This window comes from Physeter macrocephalus, chromosome 18 (assembly GCF_002837175.3).
Source record: "Physeter macrocephalus isolate SW-GA chromosome 18, ASM283717v5, whole genome shotgun sequence".
Classification (NCBI taxonomy): domain Eukaryota; kingdom Metazoa; phylum Chordata; class Mammalia; order Artiodactyla; family Physeteridae; genus Physeter; species Physeter macrocephalus.
Genome location: NC_041231.1, coordinates 105,000,431 through 105,028,348, shown reverse-complemented (window position 1 = coordinate 105,028,348; position 27,918 = coordinate 105,000,431). Strand labels below are relative to the sequence as shown.

Below are 27,918 nucleotides of genomic sequence, written 5' to 3'. Positions count from 1 at the left end.
CGGAGACGTTCTCAGAGACGTTCTAGACCAGAACTACCTTGAAAAATGGGAACTGACTGTGTATTATTTTCACTGTTTTCATGACCCAGATATTTTGCAATTTGAATTCAGTGCTTTCATGTACTAGCTAATTCTGAAAACTTACAAAACTTATAGAAAAATGCAGAACTATGTGTTTTACAGGGGATTTTAGCAGAGAGCACAATATAATCAGGACTGGTTGTGGCTGATTAGGGCTGATGGGACCTGACACGTAGGCCTAAATTTCACTCTTCTGCCATCTCGCCACGATGTTCAGAGTATGATTTAGCAGGCACACGACAGCCTTCTCTGCATTAAGAATTGAGGAGTGTTGTTTGATTTCCACCCTTGTGACTTGCTGAGTGAACCTCAGTGCTATGCTTTGACTTTTATCATTAGGTCTGCTGTGGGGAGAGGATCAGGCAGTTGAGATATCACTGTGAGTTATCGAATAGTGTCTTCTCGTAGTGAAACAGTGATATGGAAATATACATCATGGATATTCCTAGTGGGGTTTACTTGTTTGACTTGGGAAAACATTCTTTTGTCCCCGTCCTCCAGCAGCTTAAGATCTCACAGATGGAGCAGCATCCTGATTGGTGGGTGCAGTGAGTGTTTTATATGCTTTGGGGGAAGCAAGAAGAGATGGGTCAGTTCTGTGTGAGCAGAGTGTGAAGGGTAAGACCCGGTTTCATAGAGATAAAACATCTCTGGAATTACGGATCATGTCAATGGGAAGATGTGTTTCGGTTTGAAAAGAAATCTCACAAGGAGCTTCTCAGGACTGTATCTGTTGAAAAAAGCAAAGTTGGCTGGTGTTTATCAGGAGACGACAAGCAGTGGAAAGGGCAGGGGCAGCCGGGACCGGCTGAGAGGCGGGTGGCCTGGGCGTGGGCCCTGATGCAGTCTCCAGTTGGCAGGCACAACACCGGGCACATTAGGTTAGGTCTGTCATAGTGTTGTCAAGAGGATTAAATGAAAGAAATTAGAAGAATAAAGAAAAGACTTCAGAGAGGAGGTGATGTCATGTCACCATTTGTAGGCAGTGTTTCAGGCTGTTAGCGTCTACTTAATAATTATGGAGCTACCAACTCTACTTCAATAACATATAAAAATAAATAAATACAGAAACAAACAAAAAAATAATTATGGAGCTAAGGGCTGGCGAAGCCTCTGTGTGCTAGAAAGACTCTCCTCCACTGTGGCCAAGATTCCAGGATTTTATATGCAGCGACTTTATTTGTAGAATCTTAGATAAAATCATTTTATTTAGAATATTTAGGAGAGAAGAATTTTTAACCTGGAGGCTACACCTTCTATGTAACAGTAATATTTCTAATTACCTAAAATAGTTTTTAATATGCAGTTTAGTGAGTTGATTTAAAACAAGTTTTAATTTTACTTGCCATAGCCATTCGGCTTGCTAAGTATTTCTGGGCGAATACTTAGTCTCTTTCATTAGCTGAGTATTTTTTATTTAAAGACTATTCTGTACATGTACATTAGTAGGGTTATTACACATTATTTTAAATGCTGAATTTAGTGGATAATTAATTATGCTGTCATTCTCCAAATGTGTAATATGTGGAACGACTGCAGATACCTTTCATTAGAAGCAAAAATAAATGATGACTAGTAGGTTGACCTAAGTTGAGATTAGCCAGCAGTTTTGATGTTTCACTTGACTTTGATGAGATGCTAAAGAGCATTAAGGATGAGTTTGGTATATTTGTTTTATAGTGGTTGTGTGTATTATTTTTTATATGCATGAGAGGAATTTTTTTCCCTGGCATATTTAGGCAAGTATTCATTCATACTAATGGGTATCGGTAACATGAACTTAAGTTTAACTCATGATATTTTTCTTAAGTGAAAATTTGTGAAAGAGTGGTTGGGAGTCTAACTACAGTTCCAAATATGGCGACATCTTTAGATACTTATTAACCAGCGTTCAAATTAATTTTGTGGGGTCTTTTGTCTGCAGTCATTCCCTCATGCATTTGCTTAATTACAGATTTTAACCTTTTGACTTACGACAGCAAAACTGATTTCTCTTGGAACTGAGTACAGTGATTTGTGTTTTTAAAAACCTTTAAAAAGTTGTGTTTTTCCATTTGTTTCTGTGTCTATCATAAGAGATTTTTCTCTTGAGTACTCCTCCATTCTTGAATAATTAAGAAGTTTCCAGCACGACAGAACACTTTGCAGTCTCTCATTCTTGAAAACACGGCATTTATGAGCAGAGAATGGTACTGCTAGTCATTTCTCCACTGAATTATAGTGATGAAAAGACATCTCTTCTGAATGGGAACATGGCCTTGTGTATTCGGATAATGATTGTCTGTAGAATTGCTTTCCTCACTCCTTTTTTTCCCCCTTAGACTTAATTTTAATCAAAGACATTATCTACACAAAAGGTGCCTATTACCAAAGAAGGCTGCGGTGGCAGGGGCTTTCTCGGGCCCTCTGATCGGTTGGCCCTGGCCCTGTCTTGTCAGGCCTGCCCTCTGAGTGGAGCTGCCAGGTTCTTGCGTCACTGTCTTGACAAGTGGTGTGCTCATTTATACAGCAGCTGGGCCTTGCCAACCCGTGGAAGCCATGTGCCCCTGGCCGCAAAGTCCAGTGCCAATTTCGTGCTGGTGGCTTTAAGCCATGCCTTAAATATGTTGCCGAAACCGATGGTGGATAAATAGTCACTGGAGGGAAGAATTGCGTTCATTCTTTCGCTCGAGTTAAGAGCTTTTGTGAATGGTAAAAGGCTGCTGGTATTTCTGAGCAGTAGACCCTCCTGCGTTCTGGAGCTACAGCTTTCTGCCTTGGGGGCTTCCCTTTTGTTACTTACATGCTCCTGAATCAATCAGAAAAACGCACCTCCGTGGTAGATCTTTAGAGGAAAGAGTTTATGTATACTTTATTCTCTTCAGTGTTAAAGTACCCAAAGTACAAAAGCAAAGTTGTTGGTATCAGTGCCCACAATCATAGCTAGGAATTAGGCACACCAGATGCTGGGAAAAATGATAATTGTGTCCAAATGGACAAAACTCAAGGAAAGAGTATGGGATGCTCTTGGTATAACTGTGTGTTAAAACATTCTCCTAGGCATTTCATGTTACTGCAAGGTACTGATTTCAAAACGCAGTGTCCATTTGACCCTATATTGGTTATTTTCTAGTGGGAGAGATGTGTATGTCCACAGATACTTACCACTAGGTTCATTTGGCACGAAAAGTGTGACTATTTCTATGTTAAACATCTAGGTAATTTATCTAGGCCTCAACCAAGCCAGCAGGAGGTAAGTTTTCCTGGTGCCCAGTTAGTTCCAGAATTTGTAGAAACCATATCTTCTGTTCTTCTGCACATCCAGACTGGACTCTCGGTGGTCTTATTCATTGTGCATTGCACAAGACCCCTCCCAGAATAACCCCCTAGTTATTCTCCAGGGTGGAGCTAGCCAGATAATGTGCGGCCTTGTCTCTGAGGACTGGCTTCATTTGCACGTGGCCCTTTTCCTTATGGTCCCGCTCTCCCGAGGACAGAACTCTGGCCGGGTCATCAGGACCGGGCATGGGCTTGTAAGACCTTTGCCCTATTTGACCAAGTTTCAGCTGTGCTCTTGGCCTCTTTAACTCCTTTGGTTTAGGTTCTATAAACATTATGTAGCCTAATCTTCTCTGTTTCTCTAAAATGTATAAATATTTTGATATAGATTTTCCTGAATTCAGAGCTGGTTTCTACTAACATAACGTGATAAATTTTATTTTGCCACCACATTAAATTACATTTCTCTTCTGATTAATGTCACCTATGAGATAGGAGAGGTGAAAACACTTTAATTGAACCCAATTACTGTTTTGTCATGTAATTAAAATTCCAAAAAGCCTGTTAACGTACCCATATTGATACAGCAGAATTAAAGAAAATGCTATTTATGGAAGGACCCCAAATCCTAGGGTCACTCCTTAACACGTAGGTGCCTGAGAAGTGAAACATGGTGTGTGTCCTGGGAAGGAAGCCAAGAGGGGGCAGGAAAGGTGGTTGTGTTCACCCAGAGCCGTATCTGAATAGATATTCTGCTCGGCCGTGAAGGTTTTTAAAGGGAAAAAGGGAAGTAATCTCAGTTCATCATTGAGATGGCGGGTCACAGTCAAAACCATCCCCCACTGTCTGTAGGCTTGTGTACAGGCTTGTTGACTTGTGATTTTTCTTTAGATGCTCTTTTGTTCACATAGTTTGTGCGTGAGATTACTGAAACGGAAACTAGGGGAGAGATCTGGTCATCTGTTAATTAATTATTCTTCATTTCTAGTCCTCTGATCTACGGAAAGAACCAACAGGTTAGGCAAGGTATTGTGTGGTTAAAAGATTTGAAAGGTGTGCTAGGGCCTGAGATGAGCAGAGCATGGGGGTGCCGGAGTTAAGGTTAGGGACAGGACAAAAGGGCCTCCTCCCCGTAGAGAGCTCTTTCCTGCCTAAAGTTGCTTACAGCCTTACTTTTCAACTTCTTGTGAGAAGTAGTAGTTTTGACATTTGCCTACTCAACAGCGTGACATCTGTAACGGAGCCTGGTGACCAAGGAATTTTATGTCCCTGAAGAACAGGTATACAGTCATTACACAGTAAAATAAAACTGCTTGCTGTGGTTAACGGATCCCTGAAGTTCCAAGACCTGAAAGAACTCAGCCTTGACATGCTATTTCGGCAGCTGCTAATGCTGGAAATGAGGCTGATAAATCAACACTAAGAAATGCTTGGCACTGACTTTGGACCACAGTGACGTTTGACTGTGAACCCACAGAGAAGACACTGAAGGATTCCATGTCACTAACGAAGAGATTATCCACGTTTCTCTTTTTCTGCTGGAAGTTGATCAGCCAGTGTAGTAAATAAGTTGAATAAAAGCTGAATTTGGTAATGTTGCACCTCTTGTGCATTCCTTGAAGGAAGGGGGAATTGCTGGAATGGTATTAAATTCAGACAAGTGTGAGGAGAGTAGCGATGGGGGTGACATCATGAATGTAGGTGTGATAGTGGGATTTCCAATAAGAAATATGTATGTGGTCTTCTTCCATTGTTCCTGGCAGGTAGCTCCTAAAACCCTTCTGACTGTAATCTGTAACACAGAGGGGCATCCTTTTGTTATAATGTTCAGTTTTGTCTCAGTTCCTGAAAAATGGGTGTCTGTTGTTATTCACAGAACAAGCCCTTTTCTACTACCCCTGAGTTTATGTTAATGAGGGTAGAAACCCATATTAAAGTGTCAGGAGACAAACAAGCCTTTCTAAAGGCCGTGTGCGGGTGGGGGTGGGGGTGGGGGCGCCATCATTTGAGAACGATGTTCCAGGCCTTCATCAGAGGCCCAGGTTGAGGCTGACGATCACCACGGTGACAGCCATGCTGTTGTGCTGTTCTGAGATCCTCTTGCAGCCCCGTACAATGAGCTGCGCATGTAGCATAGGTGTTAGCTTGGACTGAACTAAGCTTTAGTGACTCGTTTCCTGAGAAATAAGAAAGATTTTTGCTTACTAAAAGACAGCGTAACATTTTAGCTTTAACGTGTATTAAAGATTTCATTAACGGGTATCATTGAGAAACATCTGTTTGGCATGAGAGCCAGTATTATCAATTTCCTAGAAAATCTGAATGTCTTGGGGAAAAAAGCACTGACTGATTGGCACTGTGCTTCTGACAGTTGATTTATAGCGAGGGAAAGGAGTTTGGAAAAAGGCAGAGAAGCTTTTTATATGCCCAGCATTTCACCTGTGGGAACAAAGACTGTTGCCACCGCCCTGTTCTACAAGTATCATGTCATCAGCCACTGCGGGTGCTGACCTGACCAGTGGCGAAGACTCCACGCTCCCGGTGCAGGGGGCACGGGTTCCATCTCCGCTCAGGGAAAATTCCACGTGCCACGCAGCCAAAAAAAATTACAATACAGTACACCCTGGAAGGAATTCAGGGTGAAGATCAGAATGAAGCACTCTGTGTGCCGGGAAAACAGGCAATATTTTGGGCCTGTCGGCCCTTAGATAGTTAGAAATATTTCAGGAGAAATTTTTTGTGAACTGTATTCTTGCATCTTCCCATACTTAGAAAAGCACTTAAAGTTCATTAACTGAAATAACATTCTTTGTGACTAGCGGTAACCTTCTAGCGAGATGTATGCTGGATTGCACGCACCCCTTCACCCAAATCGCGTATATATTGGCTTCTCCCTCTAGAAGCAGTTTCTCAGAGTCACTTGAGAGAATGTCGCCTGGACCACAGTCCTCAGTAAGTCCTCAGATAAAACTGAAACTCACAGCTCTCACGTTGTGCATTTCTTTCCGAAGTGGACACCTGTGTTGTTAAAAGTAATCTCTTACCTGGTCGCTGAATGCAGTTAATTAAACTACAGCAGCGTTACGTTTATATTGGCATTATTCTTTTGTTTGTTTGTTTGTTTTTTTGTTATTGTTTTTTAACACCTTTTTTGGAGTATAATTGCTTTACAGCGGTGTGTTAGTTTCTGCTGTATAACAAAGTGAATCAGCTATACATACACATATATCCCCATATCTCCTCCCGCTTGCGTCTCCCTCCCGCCCGCCCTATCCCACCCCTCTAGGGGGTCACAGAGCACCGAGCTGATCTCCCTGTGCTATGCGGCTGCTTCCCACTAGCTATCTATTTTACATTTGGTAGTGTATATATGTCCATATATTGGCATTTTTCTTGATACAATTATAAGTGGGTTTAATACAACCTATTAAAATGGCTAGAACTCAACTCGCCATATTTTAAAATAACTTTTTCTTATAGTAATTCAGCTATTTCAAAAAAACAAGTTTAATAAAAAATGTAATAGATGTCCATTTAGAAAATTTAGAACTATAAAAATAGAAAAAAGAAAATAAGGACCAGGGATTATAGCTATTGAATCTTGCATAGTTCTTCCACGGTTTCTAAATATAGTATGTGTGTATTTATAGATAGATAGATAGATATTTACATAGTTAAGATCATATCATACATTTTTATATTCTATTTATCACCTTGTAAGTATGTAGTTATGTCATTAAAACTCTTTGCAACCATTATACTTTATGACTGCACAATGTTTTACTGTATGGTTCTACTATAATTTACTTAATTTCCCCCTCTCTGGGGAAAGTTTATGTTGTTTGTAATTTTTCTGTATTATAAATCACACTGTAATGAAACTTGTTTGTGTTTCACTTCTGTCTTAATTTACATTATTTCTTGTTAATTTACATTATTTCTTGTGATAATTCCTCGAAGGTAGTTACCGTGCCCCAAGGGTATGAACAGGCTTGAGTCTCTTGCTAGTGCTAAATGGCTGCCCAGAAAGGCTGCACCAGTAACACAGGGAACGGCCTTTTTATAGACATTTTCTTTGCATTCATCTACTCGGCAGGAACAAAAACATACTCTTTGCCCGCTCTTTATGAGCAAAAGTTCATGGAAATTGGCTGTTTCCCTGCCATTATTTAGTCCAGTACAGTATATAAGCTGTGCGTTGACTGGGCCCAGCTTCATTTTTCTGGGTAGATGCTGTTTCAGCCCTGTCTCTGCAGGTTAATGGGACGCACCTGATCTCTTTTGCGTGGCCGTGACCACATGTGGGTCACATTTGGGGACCATGGCCCTTTCCAGTAAGCTAATTGTGCTTTAGAGAAATTACCACTACTTAGTTTCTCCTTTACACACAAGCCTGAGGGAGGTTGAAGGAAGGACTGTTTAAACCGCTGCAAAATTCATTCATTCTAACAGACAAAATCACATTTACTTGGTGAATGTTGAGATTGTACGGAATATTTTTCTTTATAAGTGTAAAGCTTCCCCTGGGAGATCAGGGTCATCTATTGAAAGTTCCCTCAACTTCCTTTCTTTCGGTCTCAGAAGCTTTAAAATATTTTTAATCCATTTTCTCATTGGTAACCTCCTTCATTTTTATATGTTCCATTCATGTAAACCCATAATGATCTGACTTCTGTCTTCACCCAGCCATTGAAACTGCCCTGTTGATGGTCATCTTGTCAAATAGTTGTTTACTTTGCCCCCTGCCTAACAGCTTTGCTACATTTGATCCTGTTGACCAATTTCCTTTCCATCCTTTTCTGTTTTCCCTCTTTCCCTTCTCCCTTCCTCCTCTTCCTGGTGTCAGGTGTAGTGCTAGCCTCTGAGCGTGCGGACATTTGGGAAAGAGAGGGGTTGTGTGTCTTCTACTCTCAAGAACCACGTAGTCTAGCAGGAAGACAGACAATTGGCAATAATACAGCATATTAAGAATTGTATATACAGTGGCACTTGGTTCAGAAATGACCTTGGTTTCCTTCTAGAAAGTTCCTGTCCTAGGCTTCTGTGAGAACCCTTTGGTTCTCTTACTCTTTATATACCCTTCCCTTAAACAGGATAATTGCCAAGGGCTCTGTCTTTTGCCCATTTCTGCGTTTACTCTCACTTTCCCATGGGTTCTTATACATCCTTACGGCATTAACTCTTACCTCTCTACACACAAATCCCAAGGTCTCCATTGCTAGTACTGAGCTCTTATCTTATTTCCAAACCTCAGACTGAGTCCCAGAAATTGTAAGATGGCTCTGTCTCCCGTACTTAACTTCAACACATCCAAAGTTGTTTCCCTCTCGAACCAAAGACACACATGTGGAAATCATTTGGACAAACAAACAAAGTTCATCCCATGTTCTCTGTCTCAGTGGTATTGTCTTCTCTGTTACCTGGTCTCTAGAAGTCTATGGGCCATTTTTAACCTTTAGTTCAACTTATCTTGTGTCTTGCCTACTGGACAATGAGGTAGGTGCATTAATGGCAGGAGATGGTATATCACCCTTTTACCCTGAGGTAGCAATGATTTTCTGTACCTGTACGTGAGAAACTTGAGGGCCGAAAAAAGTCAAATGCTGTGTCCAAGGGAAATACACAGAGCGCCCAAGCGGCCGGCCTAGGGTCACAGCCCACGGGCGTCTCTGCTCAGTGTGGCCTTTGCCCGTGATGTTGTACCGACTCTTTTCACGGTCCGTCTCACTGTCGCTTCTGTGCCAAAGTTAACTCAGTTAATATTCACATTTGTACGTTTGTTACTTTCAGTGGCTCTGAAATCCACATATATTTGTGACCAGAAGATATTCTTAGTAATGTGGAAGAATTTTTCAGTGAGTTAAGCTAAAACAGGGCTCAGCAAACTTTTTCTGTAAAGAACAAGATAATAAGTATTTTAGGCCTTGTGGGCGGTACAGTCAACTATTCAGCTCTGCCTTCGTAGTGGGAAAGCCTCCACAGACAATATGTAAACAAATAGGCATCACTGGGTTCTTCCAAACGTTACTTTCAAAAACAGGGCATGGGCAGGTTTGGCCCGCAGGTCCTGAGTTGAATGGTATTTCATTTCCACCATCTAAGCGAATGTGTTTTCTTTGATTTATTCATGCATGTATTTAAAATGCATTGAGGTATAATCTAAGTTGCTCAGATAAGGTAGAAGTTAAGATAGGTAATTACAGAGAAGTAATTTGAATGTAACAGTCTTGGGTCTGTTTTTTTTGTGTGTGTGTGGTACGCGGGCCTCTCACTGCTGTGGCCTCTCCCGTTGCGGAGCACAGGCTCCGGACGCGCGGGCTCAGCGGCCACGGCTCACGGGCCCAGCCGGCTCCGCGGCACGTGGGATCCTCCCGGACCGGGGCACGAACCCGCGTCCCCTGCATCGGCAGGCGGACTCTCAACCACTGCGCCACCAGGGAAGCCCCTTGAGTCTGTTTTGACTGAGAAATAATTGAGTTGTTCAGAGTTCTGAACTTTGTCCACAGGTAGATGTATGAGCTTTTACAAGTTACAAGATCGATTTGAGGCCTAGATTCTTTGTAAAATAATGAGTAATACTTGCCTCACAGAGTTGTTGGAAGGATGAAATGGAAAACCACTTTCCATAGAGGCAGGACCATGGTCGGCATTATCTTTCTGGGTCTCCTGTATTTTCAGATGGACTTTCTCACAGGGAGACTTGACTGAGGAAAGAAGAAAGGCATTTACTTTTCAGATGGCAGTGGGAAATCTAGCATAGTCACTATTCTCTCTCTGTAAGAGATGATAATAAAAAAACAACAAATTGTTTTGGGTGGGGAGAAATGACAGATGAGGGCTGAGCAGATAGATTAAAAAGTCTGAAAACAAGGACAAGAAAAGTAAACTTTCCTTAGCAAGCTAGGGGTGGGGTCGGGAGAACCAAGAAGGGACGTGTGGATGGGGCACCTGGGTGGGAGCAGAGCCTGGGGGTGCTGGCGGGCATGGGCACGTGCGGAGCAGAGACAGAAGAAAGGGAGGTTGGCAGCCCACGAGCACGGCTTCAGGAGTGGCTTCCCCGGAAGAGTCCTGAGCTTGGTGACAGCGCACGGCTTTGGAAGGGAGAGATGCTTGTTGTGTCTTGCCAAGGGCACTGAGCTGGGTCGCTGACAACCTACCAGCGTGACTTAGTGCTGAGACGCAAGAGGCGGCACGGGCATATTTAAAATTTATATCCACTGCAGTGACAGGCCACTGAGCAGTGTGAAGGGGGAGATGGATTTCCGCTGAAGTGCAGCCAAAAACACCTTTCGCAACAGCTCTGACAAAATAGCGCCATGAATGAATAAACCCAGAGAGTTTCTGGGTATCTTTGAAAGCTTCTAACGCGGCGGCCTTCTCAGACAAAGGGGCTCTCCCCAGGTGTCACGTGTGACTTAACTCGGATCTGGGAGGTCTCGGTTCCATAAGCTGAGGGGGCTGTGCTGTCTGGGTGCGTACCAGGTGTGCTTTGGATGGTTGCTTGGAGCAATGTCATTCCCTCCTAATGCAGTTTATTAGCATGACGTTATGTATTTTCTTGGTATGATCACAGAGTCCCGGAAGTCAAATCACTACCTAGTTGTATGCTTTATAGTAGCCCAGTGGGTAAAAATGCCAAGTTTTAGAAGATGTATTTGGCAGATTTAAGTTCATGGTAAATTTTTTATGAACCTAGGGATTTGACCTCTAAAGATCTTCATGCCTGAGATCCCCGAGTCAATTTAAACTTGCTCGTGGGCCAGCAGGGAAGTATCCAGAATCCTTCCGTGTTGTCTTAACATTCCCGGTACCTTAGAGTTTGGGCTGCTATAGCTGGATCTTTGTCACCTCATTTTTGATGTGAACAGCCTATGAGTGAGTTCCAGCTGTGAAGTCTGGTCCTCTTCTTATTAAATTCTGGGCATTAAAAAGGAGATGTGCTCAATACGCCGTGTCCTGGCTGCTCTGTGTCTCTTCCCAAGTGAGCTTGGTCCTGCTCCTGGTTTTCTGTGGGTGCCCAGTAGAAAGCTGCTTTTTACAAAAGAGACATGTAATTGATGGGACCCTGCAATGGTATTAAGTTTAACTGACATGACCAGATGTGAGGGCAGAAAAGATTTGCATCTATAAAAATAATTTCAGCTGTCCACTGGTATGGTCTATCACTCTGTGTAATATTTCCTTAAGTTTCTCACTTTTATTTTTTAAAAATCACATAAAAATAACCATTACCTAAATTGGTGTATTTTATTGGAAACATCCAAAAGAAAAGTGTTGTTCATGTCATCTTGTAATATGGTGAACTAATCCAGAAGTCACATTTTGTCAGAGTGAGCAGAACTTGGTGGTTATGAGGATGAAATGGGCAGGATGGCATTTCAAACATTCTCCTTCCGTCCTTCAGAGACATGGATGTAATCATGGGCTTCCTTTAAGGAATGAGACCCCCCAAAGTAGTCAAAATAAAAGAAAGTCATGGGACTTCCCTGGTGGCACAGTGGTGAAGAATCTGCCTGCCAATGCAGGGCACACGGGTTCGAGCCCTGGTCCGGGAAGATCCCACATGCCGCGGAGCAACTAAGCCCGCAAGCCACAACTACTGAGCCTGCGCTCTAGAGCCCGCGCGCCACAACTACTGAACCCGTGTGTCACAACTACTGAAGCCCGCGCACCTAGAGCCCGTGCTCCGCAACAAGAGAAGCCACTGCAGTGAGAAGCCCGCCCACTGCAACGAAGAGTAGCCCCCGCTCACTGCAACTAGAAGCCTACACGCAGCCAAAAACAAAAAATAAAAACTAAATAAAATAAAATAAATTTGAAAAGAAAGAAAGTCATCATGTTGATACTTTTATTCAATGTGAGGGGTCCAGGACATGATGTGACCTGATAAGGGAAGTTTTCTTTACGCTCAGGGATCTAAATGTCAAGGGAAGGACACCTAGAGATTAGGGATCTAAACATGACATTCATGATTCTCTTGATGTAGAGCAGAGGATATAAGCCTCTCTGGGCAGATTTCCTTAATTGGCTGTTCTGTCTGAGTGGAGGAGGGGGAGGCAGACATCCGTAGGGCGGTGGGGAGCTGGTGGAAGACAGGGCCCTCCCACCCCCGTACTTTCTGCAGAGTGAAACGTGACTGGTGCTTATGTGTGTGCTCTTTCCAGAAGCCGTGAAAGGAGTTGCTGCGATGGTTTGCTGGGCTCTCAGGAGAGCCGCCCAGGTGCGCGTCCACCTGGCGAGGAAGGCCAGCGGGGTCTGTCGAGGCCCTGAGCATCAGGCCTCGGGCGCGAGGCCCACTGCCCCGGAGCCCGCCGCCCGGGGAGCCCCCGGGGCCCTGGGCGGCACGGTGGAGCTGCTGGGCAAGTCCTACCCCCAGGATGGCTACAGCAACCTGTCCCGCAAGGTCCTGTCCCGGGTCGGCAGGAACCTGCACAACCGGCCGCATCACCCGCTGTGGCTGATCAAGGAGAGGGTGAAGCAGCACTTCTACTCGCGGTACGTGGCCCGCTCGGGGACGCCCCTCTTCTCGGTCTATGACGACCTCTCCCCGGTGGTCACCACCTGGCAGAACTTCGACAGCCTGCTCGTCCCGGCCGACCACCCCAGCCGGAAGAAGGGCGACAGCTATTACCTGAACGCGACCCACATGCTGCGCGCGCACACGTCTGCGCACCAGTGGGACCTGCTGCGCGCGGGGCTGGACGCCTTCTTGGTGGTGGGCGACGTGTACCGGCGCGACCAGATCGACGCCCAGCACCACCCTGTGTTCCACCAGCTGGAGGCCGTGCGGCTCTTCTCCCGGCACCAGGTGAGTGCGGCCCCTCCCGGGCTTGGAGGACGGCCTGTGTGGTCTCGTGGAGGCCACTGCGGTTTATCTCAGCCAAGCCCCACGGGGTCCTTGACCGTGTTCGGCACCCGTGCGTTATCCATCCTGGGTGGCGTCCTCTGTGCAGGCGGAGCTCAGTGTTTTCTGGCCGATGTGTTGTGTCAGTAGCCGCAGGAATTGGCAGGCCTTTGTTTCCTCGTGTCTGTCCTTTTCCTTCCAGTCCCGACGTGCCTGTCTCTGGGTTTCTCCTTATGAGTGGGTAGTCAGTGGCTCACACTTACCCCCAATCCCGGATGACTCGAGATGCAGCCCTGAGACCCGTGGTCTGGTTACCCCAGATCTCAGTTGGCAGAGGTTAAGTACATGTTCCCGGTGTTAGGCACGAATGAATTTCTTAGGTAGCCCGGGGACTGGTGGTTTAGTGGCTGAGGCTGTAAGCTGTCTTCTTGTCCCACACTCTTTCCTTACCGTCCCCTGCTTTACACTTGTGGGTGCTTTACATTTTTTCTTTTTGAGACGTCTTCATTATTGCTCTTCTTGAAGTATGTGTTTGGATGCATAGAGCCTTTTTGATCAGGAAATTTGATATTCTGGCCATTCTCAAAAGCACCCGACTCCTTGCATCTGTTAGCTGACATCCTAATATGTTGTGCGCAGCTTTTGGTTTTTTTTCTTTGGCAATTTATGAATATTCCTTAAAGCTTGAATCTGTTTTCTAAAAAAAGTGCAATATCACTTGTCTTTCATTAACATACTTAAAAACCGTCTCCATTTTTATGTGAGAAACAAATGGAATTAATGAGGCATTACTCCTTTAGTACTTCTTCCAGAAATGTTCACTGAAACAGGAGGAATAGTTGTCACAAAACTCCTTCCCACAAAACACCAGGTAAGTGGGTTGTCAGATATGAGCAGGAACAGTATAGGATCCTTAGGCTGATAAGTAACCATCATTTGTTGTGTTAAATGAGTCGTGTTTTAGGAGAGGACCGTTTGCTTCAGGATGTGCTGTCTTCCTGGGAATTCGTGATAATTCAGAAATAGGTATTAGCTTTACACAAAAGGCCATCCACGCTTGATCCCAGAGCTGCTTAGATGAGTGCTTTTGCTACTAGGAAAAGCTGACTATTTTCTATGTTAGGAGTAATAACTATTAACAAGGATACAGATTTATTAGGAAACAAAAGGGAAATGGACAAAGACAGGTCAAAGTCTGGGAAATATGACCAAGTGATGGAATGTCACCTACAGCTAATGAGCCAGCGGAGGTGTGACATCAATGACAGGGTGTCCAGGTCACGGCAGTGGCAGGTGCACAGCCCAGTTTATCTCATTACAAAAATGGGAAAGGCCAGTGCTCCCTGGTTGCTAAGCCTGCAAGCCGTGGGAATGGCAGAGGAGAGGAGGCTGCGAGACACACACTGGTGTTTTAGCGGCGGAAAAAAATCCAGGCTCCCTTAGAAGGTGGGAAACAGGGAGCGGGTAGGGAATTAACATCATCTCATTTCACACTTGTGCGGGGTCTGGTCCAGTTTAGCGGGAGCAGGCATGGCTCATTTTCAGATGATGTGACTGTATGTATTTTCTGCTTCTAGTTAGAAAGGTTGCACATACACACACGTACACGTATGTGTCTAAGAATGTAGTTTGATAAAGTAATTCCACGTGCCGTGATTTGCTTACTCCTCATAATAAAAACCTGTGAGACAGATTATTTCCACTTCAACCACGAGGAATCTGAAGCCCCAGTAGGTTAGCAACTTGCCCAGTATTACCCAGCCAGCTGGTGGCAGAGTCAACCCTGAACTTCACCTGTTCTACTGTGGTCTGTTGCTTTTCATAGAGGAGCTGCCTGGGACCCAAGCAGGGCTTTAGTTCCAGGAACGGTGTGGGGGAGATAGGGGTGGAGTTTTGTGGATTCCTGGCCTCAGCTAAAGTGTTGGTACTAAGTCTGACCTAATCTTAAATCTCAAAAAAATTCGTTTCCTTCTTTCAGTTTATTACCCTATGAATAGGATTTTTTTCATTAGTTTTAATCGTGCTACATATATAATTTACAAAACTATATTGTCATCCTTTAAAGTTTTCCTGTTATTTCATAATCTCGGTAAGCATTGTTTTCATCACTACATGGTATATTTCAGCAAGGAGGAAAGTGCATAGAGAGGTATGGGGTAAAGGAACAAGGATAAACACAGAAATGGATGAACTATGACAATGTATATTTTATTTAACTATTAATTGTGAATAAAACCCTTTTGTGTTTTGAAAAAAGTTAAGATGTATCATTATTCACAAATATAAATGTGTTAAATTTACCAATTTAAAGACATACATTATCAGAGTGAACATTTTTTAATTAGAGAAGCCTGAAACAGAATCACACCAGAGGCTGAGAGTGAAGGGCAGGAAAAATATATATCAAGCAAATGCTTACTAAAGGAAAGCTGGTTAAGCAATTATTAATATTAGATAGAATAGAATATATGGAAAAATATTAACTATGAATAAAGAGGGATAATACATCGACCAGGATGCTTTATGACTTAGGAATTTTAATGTGCCCAACATCATAGCCGTAATATAGAAACCAAAACTGAAGAAATAAAAGTTAAGTTTGACAAATTCATAATCATAGTAGAAGATTTTAAATGATCTCAATCAAAAACCAATGGATTAAGCAGACAAAATGAGTAAAGATATAGGAAATCTGAAAAATATGATTACAGGCTTGATTTATGTTTATTTTTAAAATTCTGTAACTGTGTTTGTGTGTGTGTATGTGTGTATTTCTTTGTGTTTGTACAGACAGACAGATACATAAATCCTGTACCCAAGAGCTGGAGGTATATAGTCACATGGAATAACTTAAAAAAATAAGGGGCTTCCGTAGTGGTGCAGTGGTTAATAATCTGCATGCCAATGCAGGAGACACGGGTTTGAGCCCTGGTCCGGGAAGATCCCACATGCCGAGGAGCAACTGAGCCCGTGCTCCACAACAAGAGGAGCCACCGCAATGAGAAGCCCACGCACCGCGACAAAAGAGTAGCCCCCGCTTGCCGCAACTAGAGAAAGCCCGCGCGCGGCAATGAAGACCCAACGCGGCCAAAGATAAATAAATAAATAAATTTATTAAAAAAAAAAAAGTTGCCCATGTACTAGTTGACAGTTGAAGTCGTAAACAAATGTCAAAGAATCAGTAACATTAATCAGTAACATTAATAGAACCATGCCTGACTACAATGTAGTTGATGTAGAAAGCAGTAAGAAAAGGATAATAAAAGTTTCCATATCCTCAGCCATCTAAAAATTCACAACTATAGATTCATGGGTTAAAGAGAAATATTAGGATGTATCGAAAGTTACTTATCACTCACCAACAATGAAAATACTCACTTTAAACTGCTCGGGTGTGGGGGAAATAGTCACTTTATTATGTAGGAGCTTGGTCGACCCACTTAAGTTGTACCATCACAGTTAACATTAATAAAGCAAAATGGACGGGATGCAGCTAAGAACAGTATGGGCCATACATTTCGTTTTAAATATATTATTAAAAAAAAATTAAGACCCTGCTAAAAGCAAACAACATTGCTCTCAAAAGTGGGAAGTGGATTGTATAGTTTTTAGTAGTCTCAAGACTTACAAAACAGGCACGGCACCTGGAATAGCAGAACCCCAAACCACAGACAACTCCCCTACACCCTGGCCGACCGGGTCTCGCTAAGCGCTTCACTGCTGGCTGGCACATCTGCACTGTGTCAGAAACTGAGGCAGTGGGGGAAGCCGGGGTCTGAGAAGAGGAGAACTTCGTTAGGAGTCCCCCAGAGAACAAACCGTGGGAACCAGATTGACTAGAGAGGTTTGACATTAAGTCCTGGTGGTAACACTGTTCACCAGTGGCCACTACCATCACAGAAAGAGGGGCAGCCAGAATTACGTGTCTCCTGATGGAAGAATACAATGCCACCTATGAAGTCCTGCCCAAAACTTTGGGCCTAAATCAGTTCAAATCGCTAGATCCAACAACCAAATTTATAGGAGATACAGAGGAACACGTTAAACTATACCATGTAGATGTGATCAGCAAAATCCAGCCTGGCAAAATTCTACAGCAATGTTCCTCAAGATGAGATCTGCATAATGAAATAAGTACAAGAATCAGAAGTAAGTGATTAGAAATGTTTAGACTGTCATAGTCAAGCCTGTGGTCAGAGGACTTCTGTGGATCTGCGTGCAGACTGGCCCAGGTGTTCCCAGGTGCTCTTGGTGAGCTGCGTGAGCTCAGTCTGGGTGGTGGTTTTGTGCAGTGGCACCGCATATCATTTCGAGACCGATTAGAAATCTAAAACTGTCTCTTTACCATAGACAGTTTGAGAAGCACTGCTCTACAGGATAAATGATTCAGTTTCTTCAAATAAAAGCAAGGAAAACAAAAGGGAAAAACAGTAGATGGTGCCTCTAGGTTAAAAGGACAGATCTCAGGGGCTTCCCTGGTGGCGCAGTGGTTGTGCGTCCGCCTGCCGATGCAGGGGAACCGGGATCGCGCCCCGGCCTGGGAGGATCCCACGTGCCGCGGAGCGGCTGGGCCCGTGAAGCCATGGCCGCTGGGCCTGCGCGTCCGGAGCCTGTGCTCCGCACCGGGAGAGGCCACAACAGAGGGAGGCCCGCGTACCGCAAAAGGAAAAAAAAAAAAAAAAAGGACAGATCTCAGTCAATCACAATGTGTAGACCCTATCAAGAGAAAACGTCTTTCAAGAAAAAAAGATTTGAGACCATTGGAAATTTGAACACTAACTGAAGATTTGAATTTAAGGAGTTCTTTATTTTTACTTTTCTAAGGTATGACAATGGTAGTATATTTTTATACAGTCATTCTCTTTCAGAGATACATATGGAGATATGTGTGAGCAAGATGGTGTCTGGGTTTTCTTCAGAATAATGGGGGGGAGGTGTCTGGGGAGGAATGTAAGAGGGTTGGTCATGGATTGTCAATTATTGAAGCCGGGTGTCGGATACATGATGAATCCAACATTAGCCTTTCTATTTTTGCATGTGTTTGAAATTTTCCTAATAAAAGTTCGAAGAAAAAGACTGAAGGAAGACATTGGGATCACTCAGTCTGTCAATAAAAAAAAAAAATCTGCTGAACATGAACTGGGATCCGGGGCTGTAAGAAGGTATCACACAGTCACGAGACGGTCCCTGGTTTCACGGGGAAGACAACAATTAAGATTAAAAACATAACGGGAGGCAGGAGATATTAAACACTAGAGTGTGAGCACAGATTACGTTCAGTAGAAAACTGAAACCGATTAAATCTAGAATTAATAGCCTCTCTTCCATCATTCTGAGATGATTTTACTGGGAGGTTTCATAAAATCTGAAAGACTTGTAGTCTTTCTCAAAAAATAGAAAAAGAGGGACCTATCAAGCTCATGTCACATTAGACTTGTTAATAACAAATTAGATAAAAAAGGTAATATTAGAGGTTTCATCTTTATGAACACAGATTATTCTCATTTTTAATGACCAGGTACAGAATTATTAAATGAAATGTTTGCAAATTTAATTTGTTGGAGTATTGTGTCCTACCACATTATTACTATGCACGTATTACATTCTACAATATTAACTGATACAAGGAGAAAAAGCATGTGATCACCTCAGTAGATGTGGGAGAATAATTTGGTGGCATTTAATGTTTTAGGACATTAAAAAAGCATTTGATGACATTAATATCTTATGATAAAAACTTTTAGCAAGCTAGGAACAGAAGGGAACTTCCTTAACATTATGAATGATATTTGTCAAGCACTCACAGCATACATCATAATTAGTGGTGAATCATTATAAACAGTCCCATCAAATTAGCAACAATTCAGGGTTACTTGCCATCACTGTGTGGGAGGTTCTAGTTTACGCAGTAAACCAGAAGGAGAAATGAAGGTCTAAGCATTGGGAAACATGAGATAAAGCTGCTTCATTTATAGATGACATGATGGGCTACCTAGGAAATTGAATAGAATATCTAGTTCAATTATTAGTGCTAATAAGAGAGTTCAGCAGTGCTGTTGGGTACAAAGACAATACACAAAAATATATTTCTTATCTACAGGTAATAGCCAGTTAGAAAATAAAATGGAATAAAGATTTTATTCATAACATCAACTAAAACTTCGAAGTATCTAGGTATCATTGTTGCAGAAGATGTTCAAGATACTTGTAGATAAAATTATCAGATATTATTAAAAGACGTAAAGGAAGAAGAGACAAAGGAAAGGAAGAAGAGACCAAGGAACGATATACCATGTTCCTAGATTCATGAAGATGACAGCTTTCCCAAAATCAATCTATAAATTCATAGTAAACCTAATAAAAATGTCTACTGCGTGTTTTGGAGAAGTTGAAGGACTGATTTTCAAATTTATAGGAAGAGCAAGTTTACAAATAGCCAGAAAAAAATTTAAGAGCACCAGTGTAAGGGTACATGCCTTACCAAGCATCAAGACTCATAAGGCTCCAGTTATTAAGGTGGTTTTACACTGGCACAAGTTTAGTCAAATAGAGAACTTTGAAACAGCTCTCCTCATATTTGGGAATTCGTTTTCATTATAAAATGGAAGTGCTGTTAAATAAGTGGGGAGATGATGGATTCCACATGAATTGCTCTGAGACAGTTGTCTATAGAGGAAAGAAGACTTGGTCTCTACCTCACACCAAATGCAAAATTCAACTCCGGATGGTTTCACAATCCATTTGTGAAAAGGAAGTCTTCAAAACTTGAGAAGAAAATATAAGAGATTATTGTTATCACCTTGGCGGTAGAACATAGTCTTTTAAATCGAGAATTCCTAAACAAGAAAAATCCTTAATGGAAGAAAATTTTTAAAGTTGACTGCGTTAAGGTAAAACTTACACCTAATAAAAGAATTCTTAAACGAAGTTAAAAGGCAAGCATCAGGCTGTGTGGAGAAATCTGCTATGCATATAACTAACAGAGGAGTAGTGTTGATGAAATATAAAGGTCTCAGTATGATAAAAAGAATCCAGTAGGGAAAAATCTGAAATACCAAGAGTTGGCCGATCTGTGGAGCCGTGAGAATGCTCTGAGGGAGTATAAAACCCACACCTGGAACCCCACTCTCAAGTGTATAGTGCAGATGCGTCTTGAGTGCTTCTATCAGCAGATAGATGAGAATGTTCATAGCACTATCAATATGGTATGGTATTCATATATCTGTGAAAATGAATAAATCACAACCAAATACATTAACATGAATGAATATAGAAAGTAGCATTAGGCAAAGAAAGTTTTAAAAGCTTACATTGTATGATGGCATTTATGTAAAGTTTAAGACATGGGCAGAACTAACCAATGTATTATTTTGGGGTTCGTGCATATGTGGACAAGTTTTGGAAAGCAAGGGAATAATTTAAACATTAAGTTTGGTTGTTACCTCTGTTACAAGGAGGGGCAGGGGATTGTAATCAGGTAGGGGCATGAAAGGGGCCGTAAAGTTTTGGGTACTGTTCTCTTTTCTGAAAATGGATATGGGTGGTAAGCAACCGTGTATATGCTTTTATTACTATTTAAAATGACATACACTTTTTATAAATCCATCATGTGTAATTTTTTTTTAAGAAAGAAAAATGGGCAAAGAACATTAACAGCCTGTTGATGGAAGAGGCATGAGATCAGCCAATAAACAAGGATCGGTTTTATCGGTAAATAAGAAAATGCAAATTAAAGCAACCAGATATTCTTACAAACCGATTAGATTAGCAAAACTTAATAATCTTGACAATACCAAGTATCTAGAGGAACCATAAATCTTATACCCTTCGACGGGGAGTGTAGTGTAGTGTAGTTGCCACCACTTTGTAGAGTTATTTGGTAGTTTCCCCTTTTTTTTTTTTCTTTCTCAAATTGTGCGCTCTAGGATCTGGCATTTTTCTTTTAAGTGTTACAAATAAAGGACAATGGGCTCTAATTGTACATTGAGTACTTCACAGCAGTTAATATAAATAAACTAGAGGTACCCATGTCAACTTGGATGAGGTTTTAATAAAACGTTGAGAGAAGCAAATAAATTATGAGGGATACTAAACTAGGATATCTTTCTAATAGGTATTTCAAAATATGCCAACAATATGTGCTCTCACTGTGCGCTTAGTTTGTGCTCCCTCTCTCTCTCTCTCTCTCTGCTTGCAGTAGCTCCAGCTCTTCCTCACTACACACACATGCATGTACACCACAGCCACACAGTTTTTTTGTTACATAAATATGTAGGTAGGTGTGAAAAAAGTACATGGGAATGATGAACACCAAAAGCAAGACAGTGATTTCCTGTGAGGTGAAGGCAGGGCGAGTGGTGGTGGCACAGGCGTCATCAGTGTTTGCAAAGGAATCAAGATGTTATGGAATTTTTGGAGCGTAGAAGGATCTCTGAGACTGAAAAGTTTGAGAACCACTGTTCTATAGCTTCAAAACAATTTTTTGAAAACATTTATTGAGACATTTATTTTTGCAAAAGATAGCAGATTTCATGTGTTTGCTGGACCCACCGGAGGGAGCCCGTATGAATCCTGTACCTATTTAATCTGATTTAAATATATTAATTAAAAAGTACACACGTGGACCAGTGCTTGAAGAAGCTCCACTTTCCTTTGGTCTCTGGAGATGCCTCTCCTGTCTCGCTGGTGGTGCCCTGTGCAGGGGGCCTGTGAATGCACAGGGTGGGCGGGGGGGGGGCAGGGGCAGACATTCTGCAGTTTTACTCTCCACTCTTGGCTGCAGAGGCTTTGTTTCCTCCGAATCTCTATCCCCGTTTGATGATTTCCTCTGGGTCAGTGTTATCCAGGGTCTTTCTATTACATACACTTGTGTAAGTGATAGTTTATTCATGCTGAGCCTTCCCTCCTGCCTAGTTCCGTCTTCATTATTGTAAAAAAAAATTCTAAATGCTACGTTTCTTCCTCCCTTTCTTCCTTTCCCCCTCCCCCCTTTCTTTCTTTTTTTTTTAGGTAAATTTATTTATTTATTTTTGTCTGCCTTGAATTTTTTGAAATTTTTACTGGTCTATGAAACACAAAACTTTTGGTCTTAATAACTGAAGATGTGGTGATATTATGGAGAAGTTGTAAATATTTTATAATTAATATATGATTCATGAATATTCACACAGAAACAAAGGAGCATGTTTTCATAGAAGAGATAAATGAAGGTGTACAGAGAAGTAAGCTTTTTTTTCTTATTAGTTTTTTTTTTTTTTTTTGGCTGCATTGGGTCTTCGTTGCTGCACATGGACTTCCTCTAGTTGTGGCGAGCGGGGCTGCTCTTCATTGTGGTGCGCGGGCTTCTCATCGCGGTGGCTTCTCTTGTGGAGCACGGGCTCTAGGCACGCGGGCTTCAGTAGTTGTGGCACATCGGCTCAGTAGTTATGCCTCATGAGCTCTAGAGCGCAGGCTCAGTAGTTGTGGCGCACGGGTTTAGTTGCTCCGCAGCATGTGGGATCTTCCTGGACCAGGGCTCGAACCCGTGTCCCCTGCGTGGGCAGGCGGATTCTTGACCACTGTGCCACCAGGGAAGTCCTGAGAAGTAAGCTTTTGCTATAATTTTGACCACAACGATTGCTACATACTACTTCATCACGATGTCTGTGCCAAGTTCATATCCCATCCCACCCCCCCTTTTTATAAGTGATCACTGTTGCTCCCGGTTTCCCCCTGTAGGAGTGCAAGTAAGGGACTCCTCCATAGACTTGTCTGCAATGGCTCAATCCTGGTGCAGTAGACATCCTTCATTACAAACAACCCCTTTAGCCTCCATCGTGGTCCATCCTTGTTAGAAAACCACTCTCATTTATCGTTAGAAAATTTTATTTTTCTCCCTTTGATACTCTCTCTCACTTTACAGATGGTTCATTAGAACCCTACTTTTCCTGGGCTGCTTTTCCCGGGCTCCCCCACTGTCAGTCTTGTGGTGATCCAAGCACAGTCTCTTTATTCTTGCTCTCTACCCCGAATCACTCTTCTGTCCTTCAGTGAATGACAGGTTTTACTCTCCACCATGTGGTGATTGGGTTTCCTTAATAGCCTCATGTGGAGTGGGCTTTACTGAAGGCGTTTTTATTTGGCCTTGATAGATTATAGTCACCATGTTTCCCTAATCTCTTCCTGAAAATCTTTTAGGGAGGACTCCCCCTATCAGAGACACACTTACACTGAAATGGCTTTTCTTTTTTGAAATTCTTTTTCTCTACCCAAATGTTTACTCTGGTATATCTCTTGACAGTGAAGCGAAAGGCGGCCGGTCACAGCCAGGACCCACGATACGTTGGACTTGGGTAACACCCGGTTACTGGGGGACAGAGGGGGGTTTAAAGCGAGCCCGGTCTCTGTTTTCTGTGGCGCAGGGCCTGTGCAGATAATTAGTTCTTGCTTATGACAAGGTCGGAACGAATGGCCTCTCAGCCTGGGGCCCCGACACCGACCGTGGCTTAGTGTCCACGACCTCGGGGAGCTGTCAGCACTTACTGCCTGGAGCTGCTCGTTTGTGTATATCTGGTTTCTCCAACTGGCCAGTCAGCGCCTAAAGGGTCGCTCTTTCTTCCCTGTGCCTCGGCCTTTCTCTAACCCGGGGTCCTGCACCGAGGAGCAGCTGGTGAACGTGGTATTCGAATGCCTCCCTCGTTCTGCCGGCGTCGCTCTGCGAAACATGGCAGCTCACAGTGTCAGGTGTCAGGTGCGTGGCGGTTCACCCCTCATCTTTTCACCCTCAGAGCTGTTTCTCCTGCCCCCGGCTTCCCGAGGAGCAGGTGTATCAGTCAGGGCTGGATTGCAAGGCAGTGAGCGCCTGCGACTCGATCAGGGCAAGCTTAATATACAGGATTATTAAGTGTGACACAGAGAATCGGGGGACGAGGGGTTAACTAGCAGCTACAGGAGCAGCTGACACCCCCAGCCTGAGGCTGAGCCCCAAGGGAAGAGCTTCCCCCCACCCGACCCCCGCACCCTTGCCTGTGGCTCCCGGAGGGGCACCAAGCTGGTAGTGGTTTCATGCAGATGGAATCGCTGGACGTCCACCCTCTGGAATTTGCTGGAAATCTGCTTCTGAGGTGCCAGGGGAAGCTGTTTCGGGGGAGGTGTCTTGCAGGAAGCACCGTGCTGTGAGACCACCCAAGAGGGGCAGTCCTGGGGGGCGGCTGCCCTGCCCGCACCGCAGGGCACAGGCGCGGGGATGCAGCCAGAGGCCGCTCGCAGGGTCCCTCCAGCGCCTCTGCTGGGCCAGCTCAGCACTGTGCCAACTGGCAGAGGACGAATATTTAAAGGGCCCAATGCAGTTTTCGCGAGCAGTCGAGGCAGGGTTGATTTGTGGCCGCCGAGAGGCAACAGTCCGCTGGCTCCCTTTCCTGAATATCTGGAAGGCTTCAGGGAGACAGGCTGTTACTCCCCCAATCAGTGAGTGGCTAGGGAAGGTCACATTTAAGGAGGCAAAGACATTTGTCCTTGATGCTAATAACTCAAGGTTTCTGAATATAATTTAGGTGGTGGGGAAGCCCTCTAGTTATTGGTTCTTAGTACATGGAATGTATAAAGGATGGGGGATGGTTTGAAGGGTAAAAGCTCCTGCTTCTGAACCAACACAGCATCTAGAGAAAAACAGATGAATATCTTCTATCTCAGCCCTCCAGGGTCTCAAGAAAACTATTACCATGTCTATTCTCCATTCGCTGCTGGAGGCCAAGAGGGCCTCGTTGGGTTTTACTGAGTCCACATAATTACAATAACAATATTTTTTGTACTAGCTCAAGTGTTGTGTGAAAGCAGCAGAAATATTTCACGGCGATGTTATGCTCGTTCACGGTAGACTTCACACCTCGCTAGACGGCACGTTTCTTGGCCTGGTGCCGATTCCTGAAGCTGTTGTGTGGACGGCGGTGGAATCTCACGCCTTCAGCTTGGTCGGTGCCGGTGGGCGGTGACGGGCTGGAGTGTTCTTCGTCGGCCTCCGACGGGCCAGCAGCCCGTGACGCTCACATCCCGTCGGACCGCGTGTCCAGATCCCTGAGTCCACCCTTGGACGTACAAGGTGACACCTGCTCTTAGCTGATAGCGTGCCCTTTATCAGGTACTTTAAATAGCCTCTTTCTGAGGCTTTGCCTAATGTCATGCTCCTGACTCAGCCTGGGGTAGGTCTCTGTGAAGTTGGAAACTTCTTAACATGAATGAATTTGAAAGATAAAGTAGGGTTTTCGTAAACTGGATACATCATCTAAACACCATCCTGTTCTTCAGCTTTATAGAGACTTTGTATGATGTTGTATGTGAATTGATAGGATTTCATCAGCACAATGATTTCCAACATTTTTCTTTTTGCCGTTTGAGAATCTGCTGAGAGGTTTGGACACCCTCCGCAGATACACACACACTTCGTATTATACGTAGCTTAAGAGGTGCTATAGGCACCCGGATTAGATGATGAAATTAGAAGGGAGTGTCGAGGAGCCACTTCAGTCCCCACGTTGCTGACTCCCAGCCTGTCTGTAGTAAGTTGGAAAAACCTCTGCTTTATTCTCTCAGCTGCTCACTCCTCCCACTTCTGCTGCTTTTCTGTGACACTTCTCTTGGGTCACGTTGCCGTGCTGGGATTGTGTTTGGTGGCGCATTACACGAACAGCAGATGCTAGGGTTAAGTTAGCCGTAGGAAGGCAGAGAATGCCTCCTAACTTGGGAATGACCGGATGTTAGCTGTTGGGTGATTCGAGGATCAGGCTGAAGTCAGGAGTTAAGCGTCACAGGCTGCCTAGGGCTGGAGGGTGGGTTGAGTGTATTTGGGGAAGCCAAAGGAAAGATTTCTATGTAAGTCTGAGAGCCTCTCTCCTGGGGCAGGGAACATTCCAGATCCAAAAAATGGCAATAGTTGTTCTGTGTTTAGAAAGCTTGTAAGGCAGACAGCTACCTGGCGATTGGACTCAGGTACAGAGTTGAGAGCATAGATCTTGTGGGGAACAGATCTTACCACACACCCAAGAGGAGGTGACCTGTGTTAGGGTTTAGTAATTTGTTATATGTATTATTTAAGGTTCGTGACCAAGGCTTAAAACAGAGAAGGATTTATACCAGACAAATGGAAAAAATAACTTTCTCACAAAAGGATCTTGAGTGAGAGACTGTTTTTCAAAGGGAATTTGGGCTACCATCTCCAGGGTGATATATCTCTCAATATTTTTAGGACATGGACTCTTAGATGAAGGGAAAGACCCCTCAGTTGAGTTGCCCCAACTCTTTCACCTTTTCAGTGCAGAAAGAACTCTGTGGTAACAATCCTGTGTCATTTTGTGGGGAATTTGGCGTTGGGTCCATGTAGAATACAGTCCATCAGCTTTGGCAGTAGTGGTATAAATGATTCTTATTTTAACTACAGTGTCTTAAATATAATTTTTTAAGATATAAATTTATTTATTTATTTATTTTTGGCTGCATTGGGTCTTCGTTGCTGCGCGCGGGCTTTCTCTAGTTGCGGCGAGCATGGGCTTACTCTTCATTGCGGTGCGTGGGCTTCTCATTGCGGTGGCTTCTCTTGTTGCGGAGCATGGGCCCTAGGTGCGTGGGCTTTAGTAGTTGTGGCACATGGGCTCAGTAGTTGTGGCTCATGGGCTCTAGAGCACATGGGCTTCAGTTGGCGCGGCATGTGGGCTCAGTAGTTGTGGCTCGCAGGCTGTAGAGCGCAGGCTCAGTAGTTGTAGTGCGTGGGCTTAGTTGCTCTGCGGCATGTGGGATCTTCCCGGACCAGGGCTCGAACGCATGTTCTCTGCGTTGGCAGGCAGATTCTTAACCACTGCGCCACCAGGGAAGTCCCTTAAATATAATTTTAACATCTAGTTGTTAGATGTTGATTCCATCACGTATGGTGTAGTGTTTATTAAACAACCCACAATAAATTCATCTATAACAATACAACTAATAATAATTTTTGGTTGAAAGGTTCTACCAGCATTCAAAATCTACAACCAACCCACGACACCATTGAAGATCTAGCGATAATGTTCTTCTTGTGAATTGTGGTGATTCCAACTTTTCAAATGTGTTCCAGGGGTTTTTGGTGTTGTCCATTTGTATTAATCAGGATTCTCCAGAGGAACAGAACCAATAGGGTGTGAGGGTGTGTGTGTGTGGGCTCGAACACATGTTCTCTGCGTTGGCAGGCAGATTCTTAACCACTGCGCCACCAGGGAAGTCCCTTAAATATAATTTTAACATCTAGTTGTTAGATGTTGATTCCATCACGTATGGTGTAGTGTTTATTAAACAACCCACAATAAATTCATCTATAACAATACAACTAATAATAATTTTTGGTTGAAAGGTTCTACCAGCATTCAAAATCTACAACCAACCCACGACACCATTGAAGATCTAGCGATAATGTTCTTCTTGTGAATTGTGGTGATTCCAACTTTTCAAATGTGTTCCAGGGGTTTTTGGTGTTGTCCATTTGTATTAATCAGGATTCTCCAGAGGAACAGAACCAATAGGGTGTGAGGGTGTGTGTGTGTGTGTGTGTGTGTGTGTGTGTGTGTGTGTGTGTGTGTGTGTGTGTGTAGAGAGAGATGAGATGAGATGATTTATACTAAGAGATTTATTATAAGGAAGTGACTCACTTGCTCATGGAGGCTGAGAAGCCCAGATCAAGGAGGGCCAACGGTAGAGTTTCGGTCTGAATCCAAGTCTGAAGGCAGGAGAAGACT

The 27,918-nt window shown here is 43.5% G+C and overlaps 1 protein-coding gene across 6 annotated transcripts in view; it reads left to right on the top strand.

Annotated features, from left to right (window-relative positions):
• Nucleotides 1–27,918, top strand: part of FARS2 (phenylalanyl-tRNA synthetase 2, mitochondrial) — a 419,843-nt gene that overhangs the window by 62,494 nt on the left and 329,431 nt on the right. For all 6 annotated transcript variants that reach the window (XM_055079821.1, XM_028479858.2, XM_055079823.1 and 3 more), the window contains one exon: nucleotides 12,504–13,147. In XM_055079821.1, the coding sequence (XP_054935796.1) occupies nucleotides 12,504–13,147 (644 nt within the window). The remainder of the gene's footprint in view (nucleotides 1–12,503; nucleotides 13,148–27,918) is intronic.